Source organism: Condylura cristata, unplaced genomic scaffold (assembly GCF_000260355.1).
Source record: "Condylura cristata isolate star-nosed mole 26May11 unplaced genomic scaffold, ConCri1.0 scaffold00016, whole genome shotgun sequence".
NCBI classification, from domain to species: Eukaryota; Metazoa; Chordata; class Mammalia; order Eulipotyphla; family Talpidae; genus Condylura; species Condylura cristata.
Genome location: NW_004567117.1, coordinates 31,676,923 through 31,683,174, shown reverse-complemented (window position 1 = coordinate 31,683,174; position 6,252 = coordinate 31,676,923). Strand labels below are relative to the sequence as shown.

At 50.6% G+C, this 6,252-nt stretch overlaps 1 protein-coding gene across 1 annotated transcript in view; it reads right to left on the bottom strand.

Moving 5' to 3' along the window:
* Window positions 1-4,137, bottom strand: part of LIPG (lipase, endothelial) — a 21,819-nt gene extending 17,682 nt beyond the window's left edge. Inside the window, exons 1-2 of the mRNA XM_012725810.1 lie at window positions 3,916-4,137; window positions 360-541 (exon numbers count right to left, since the gene is read on the bottom strand). Of these exons, the coding sequence (XP_012581264.1) occupies window positions 360-541; window positions 3,916-4,009 (276 nt within the window). The 5' untranslated portion in view covers window positions 4,010-4,137. The remainder of the gene's footprint in view (window positions 1-359; window positions 542-3,915) is intronic.
* Between the last annotated feature and the right edge of the window lie 2,115 nt (window positions 4,138-6,252).

Genomic DNA, 6,252 nt, shown 5'->3' with positions numbered 1-6,252 from the left:
CCAGGCATGTGCCAGGCATTCTTCTAGTTAGTTAAATAAATTATCGAAGCCACGGAGAAACTCGCAAGAGCAGCAAAATGTTCCTTCTAGTTCCAGTGTTCAGCCACAGTCTGGAGATGGCCCCACCTCAAGCACAGCCAGTGTCACTGAGAGGTAGCCTCTCAACAAAAGGCACTAGCACCCCCCCCACCCCCCGCCCCAGTGAAGTGCCCATTACATTCTTCACAGCTGTCTGAAATACAAGCAGCCCACAAGAAAAGAGGGGCGAGAGAGTGAAATGTGGAAGCACCAGTGTTCTTTCTGGTTGACCAAAACAAAGGAAAGCCCATCCGTAAAGCTGAGGACCCTCCCCGGCTCACCGTCCATCCGTGAATGATGAAAAAGGTTTTAGCTGTCATGTTGAAGCCGCAGTGTTCCAAGGGCTGGTCGTGCTTAAGGGAGAGGTAGCATCCTTCATGCTCTGGGTCCTGAGAGGTGCGGAGGTTAAATCTCACAGCGGGTTTGGAAGCAGCCTGCACCTCTCTGGATCTATTGCGTTCTTCTGGGGACAAACACAGACTTGGTAGTGAGACATCTGGGGTCCTATGCTAGTTCGACCCCAGCAAATTACTTCACTGCTCTGGGTTTCAGTTTTTATATCTGCTAAATGTTTCCTGCTCACCTCCCAAGAGAGTTGCAGAGCTAGCATTAAAGGAACATCTCATCTAGATTTAAGAGTATTCACTAGTCACTGGTATATTTAATTACTGTGACAGAAATAAAGAGCCCTCTCTTGCTTTTCTTTCTTCTTCCCTGTGAAAACGAGTTCCCCATCCCTTTCACAAACCTTTTCCTAAAATGCATGGAACCTTTTGAGTGTCAGAACTTAAAACTTTCTGGGGCATCCCTAGTCGTGCAAGGGGTTAAAACGCAGCACTATAAAGCTGTCCACAGCCCCTGCAGTATAAGTTCGATCCCTGGCCAGGGAGGTGACCCACAAGGTACAGCAGACCTCTCCTGTCTCACTGATCCCCTCAAGAGCATACTTCAGTTACTTTGCCTGATCTGCTCCCCATTCTGTTCTCTGGTGAATCTTCTCACCCCCACTCCTCTGGCCTATACCCCAGTTCTTGTATGTATAAAAAAAATTTAAAAATTGGGTCCTCCCTGGTGGCACAGCAGGTTAAAGCACAGCACTAAGAAGCTAAAGCCACTTCTGCATGAGTTCGAGCCCTACCTGCCTGCCCTGGAGGTGACCACATGGCGTGGCAGACCCCTCCTGACCCGCCCGCTGCTCCCCTCAGCAGTGTACATCGTCAGTCAGCCTGTACTACTCCCCACTCCGTCTCTGGTGAATCCTCTCACCGTCCCTGCATCTCTGGCCTGTACCGCAGCTCTATATGCACAAATAAATCTTTTAAAAAAAATTTTAAATTTCAGATTTTAGAAAGACGCTATGGTACATAGACCATATATTCTATAATATATATGGCTCATATAAACATATATATGCACTGTATAGAATATGGAGCATTAATCAAACACCCTAATATTCTGTCAGGAAATACATGCTACTCATATATAGCTTGTAAATAGCTCTGGTCCATTTTTGCTGCCCAATGAGTTAAAATGAAAAAAAGGCCAGTACTTGCTGTCAAACAAGTAACCAAACAAATTTTCCAATTTGGAGAGATTTGGGGAGAGATTTTTAGAATTGGAGGTGAGGAACTGTAGGCCTGTCATACAATGAACTCCCTAGTGTTCCCCTCCATGCCAGCACTTATTCCTATGACTTCAGGGCCCTCTGCAGTGCCAGGCATGTGCCAGGCATTCTTCTAGTTAGTTAAATAAATTATCGAAGCCACGGAGAAACTCGCAAGAGCAGCAAAATGTTCCTTCTAGTTCCACTGTTCAGACACAGTCTGGAGATGGCCCCACCTCAAGCACAGCCAGTGTCACTGAGAGGTAGCCTCTCAACAAAAGGCACTAGCAGCAGTCACGTGGTCATAAATGAACTCCATCAGCTCTTTTCCAGCCATCCAGGAAACCATGATACCAAACTGGGAAGTCAGAAATCAAAGGAAGAAATACCAAAGGACCAGCCAGCAGCTTAACTTATTTCCTCAGTTATGCTGCAAATGGAAGCATATAGACCGGCGTGTGAGGTGGTGATGAAGGGGATGGGAGGGAGGATAAGAATGTACCAGATGTGGCCCTCCCTGGTGGCGCAGCGGGTTAATTACAGCACTGAGAATCCAAAGCCTCTTCAGCATGAGTTTGAGCCCCGCCATGGAGGTGACCCACATGGCATGGCAGACCTCTCGCTGTGACCTGCCCGCTGCTCCCTCAGCAGTGTGCTTCATTGATCTGCCTGTTCTGCTCCCTACTCTGTCTCTGGTGAATCCTCTCACACACCCTTGCACCTCTGGCCTATACCCCAGTTCTGTATGCATAAATAAATAAACCTTTGGGGGGAAAAAAAGGATAAAGTTCCAGAAAATGCAACTAAATACACACAAGCCAAACTTTGATATTATGTACTGAACAAAAGTCCCAACTGGCAGAAATTTGAAACATGGACAAAGCTTATTTGACACCTCCCCAAAGAGTCACTCACACACAGGCCAGATGGGAAAAGGACAGGAGAAAAGGGGAAGGAGCCCACTGGCTTCCTGGGACTGATTAGTGGATGAACTGACATATGGGCATGAAAGGCCGGCCTTAGCATCTGGCCTTCTCTGACCCACCCTGCTCTCTCTTCACTCCCACCACTGCCAGCCCAGGGCACTGTACCTATGTGGCTTGAGGATTGCTGACCCTCAAGGCTGTTCTCACCGCCTCCGGCGCCTTGCTCAGTGGCCAGCCACTGATTAAAATCGCACCACCTTCCCTCACCAGCACCTCCAGACCTGCCTCCTCTACATCATTTTTCTCCACAGCACTGAGTGTCACTTACCTATTTTGATTAGTATATCAGATTCCCACCACTGGAAAGACAAACTCCACAAGGGCAGGGCTGTTTATTAACTGTGTTCACTGCTGCTATGAAAGTGCCTGGGATGAAGGAGGCCTGCCAGAAATACTTCTAGGAATGAGCGAAATGGTTCACAAGGGCTCAGAATTGCAGAACACAAGTTGGGAGGAATATTAGCACTTTATAAGAGAAGGCCTAGAGAGGCAACCTACTGCTAGTTAACACTGCTAGAGTTGCAAATATGTCAAGTAAAGCAAGATTTTCCCATTCATTCAGATTAACCCTTCCACACCCGCAAAAGTTGACATGGGCCAGCATCATTTGGCCCAACATAGAAGAGGAAAGAATGGGGTGGAGTTCCAGAATTCCTTGGTTCCCCACTGCTTAGTTAATTGACTTGGAACTCCAACTGGGTGACTCTGAAAGCAATACTCCAGAACCAGCTACCCTTGCCATCTTCACTTTCAAAATGCTATGGCACAGTTAAAAAGAGAGGCACAAAGCCATAGAGCTCTAACAACCTTCTTGCCTGGAAAACCTGTAGGTTTAAAGACAAGGACATGAAAAAAAAAACCTGCTAGCTCCAACTAGGCTGACTGGACAGCACGGATTAAGAGAACCATATCACAGAGGAGGGTGCGACCAGAGTGGGAGCACCCTGCCAGAGAAGGAGCACCCAGCTAGAGAGGGAACATCAGGCCAGAGACGGAGGGAGCACCCCACCAGAGTGCAGCACCCTAGGCACAGGCCAGGGCAGCCTCTCCACCCCCTTGTAGGGATGCCCTTGTAGCTACAAAGTTGCTGGAGAAGCTAACTGACAGTGCAGTGGGGAAAGGAAGGAGGAGCTTGAAAAAAAAAAAAATGAGGGGGGACTGAATAACTGTGGGCAAGGCGCAGGAGTCCCATGCAGAAAAGCAATGGGGAGAGGGAGGGAGAAAGGTAATAAAATAAATGCACGTTACCTTGCAACGGCTCCTCTGGACCAAGGGGTGAGGTGCTTCCCGCAAAGCAACAATAGACGTGCCAGAGGCAGAGTAGAGGAACCGAGTTTCTCATCCTTTCCGCCCACACCCCCTCAATGGACCTGGGTTGGAAAAGAATTACAGCACCTCTCCGGGTTCCCAGCAATCCGAGTCGCTAGGATTCCAAGCGAGAGCCTTCTCGCCACCAGAGGCTGGTGGCTTGGACAGCTGAAGGTGGAAAAAGTGGAAAATAAAAATTTGATTAAATTGAGCCGCGGGGTGGTGGGAGGTGGTGTGGAGGGGCTTGAGTGAGACCTGCCCTCGCCGGTGTGGTCCGCAGGGAAGCCAGGGCTCGCCGACGCCACACGGGAGAGTTCCCGGCCAGTAGTTTTTTTAAAGTATCGAGTCATCTGACCCATCGCCAGATGGTTATTTGCATAATTTATGCTAGTTTCCAGAGCTCTGATTGGTCACACCTTCACTGCGCCCGACCGAGACTCCCCAAAGTTTGAATGAAAGCGCCGCGCACCCACCAAAGGGACTGCGCACAGTCAGGTTTGCTCCCTGTCGGCTCCGCTGCCGTCTGTCAGGCTCCCGCACCCGCTTCCTCCCACGGCCCGCTCCAGTACCCCAGCAGTGCACTCACACTGGGTACCCCAGCAGGAACACCGCCCAGAAACCCTGGGCCCGCGGGTGGCGCGATCCTCGGAGCAGGAATCTTTCCCTTCCCAAAGTGCAGACACGCCCGCGCCCGGAGTGAACCAGGATCGATGCTCTCGGGATGGGGGGAAAAGCCACCTGCGCACAGTCTATTCCTCCCTCAGCGCCGCTGCTCTCCGCCAGGGCCGCAACAGGTGCGGACTTAGTGTTGGGAGGTGATTCCGGCAGAGCCCGGGGGCTGTGGGTTGTGGTTGGGAACAACGGACCTCTAGAATACCAAGTTCTCGCTCCACGAGCAGCAAAACTCCGCCCAAGATTCTTCGAGACTGTTCCCTCGTCCGCAATACTCTGCTGGTGGCTGTTTCTGCAACTGGGATGTTTGGGAGGAATTCAGAGATGAACTGGAATCAAACCCTTTGTGCAGCGCCGGCCACGTGGCAGGTGCTCTCTCGCCTCAGGGATGGAGGGCTGGAGGGATACCACGATGGAAGGTGCGTGGCCAGCAGGGAGTCTCTGCCTCCGCGCTTACCTCCCGTTGAATGCAACTAAGCAACTTCTTCTTCCCCCTCATTTTTCCCTCCACACCTTCCCTTCATTGATCCACACCCCCAGCTCTTCCCCCTGGCACTCAGCAGCGGCTCTGGCTCCTCTTGGAGAACCTGGGATCGACTGCGATCAGAGCTTAGAAACCACAAACCACAGCCGGCAACAGCCGAGCGCCCCTTCCCCCTCTACACACACCTACACTGAAAGAGCAACTGCGTCTCCACAGCCCTTGGGGCTGCCGATGGGGTGGGAGAGTTCGAACGCGTCGCGGCAGGGCGCCGGCAGCCCGCCAGATCTGGCTCTGCAAGGCTGCACCTTTGACCGCCAATAACCCGCAGTTGCCGGGAGCAGGTCCTGCTTCTGTCTGGAAGCTGCCCGTGGGGTCCCTTGCTCATTTTCCCCTAGTTTCGGGGTCCCAACCCGGGAGAGCTGTAGGGAAACCAGTCGGCAGGAACAGGCAGCCCCTGTTCCGACCTATCCTCCTCCTTAGTTTTGCTACACCAGTCACCAGCAGAGCACCGGTTGTTCCTCCAGTTTTCTGTCATACATTAGCAAGAGGCCAGCTAACTATTTCTTTTGGGGGGAGGGTATAAAACTGAATGCATTTTGCAGGGGGGTAAACAACACCCCTAAACATGTTGCTTTCCTTTCACCCTTGTTCTCCTCCATTTGCGAACTATAAAGACATCAATCAAGTGTTCACCCATTTCACAGACGAGAAAATGGAATAACAGATTGAAGGAAGTCTTGACAACCAGGTTTCTCTCCTCTGCTTTGGGTTTCATTTGACCAGTTATCTCCAAATATGAACCCTTGGGAACCATGTCTCCCTCTTCAAAGGCTGAGGCAGTAGGTAAAGGAAGCCAAAATCCCTCTTCTCTGTTCTGAGTTGTACAAAATCATGATCCTTAAAACTGTAGCTGAACTACAGTGTACAGGGAATGTCTTGGGAATCTTTGTCACCGGTGACATCCACTGGGGAACTAGGTATTCTGAAAAGTTGGTTATCCTGCCGAAGAAAAAGAAAGCAGATGCAACAAAATCACCACCCGTGTTTTCACTGCCAAGGCTTTGAAATCATTTACATTGTATTGTTGGTTGGTTAGAGTGCCCTCCTGTGTCTCCAAATTA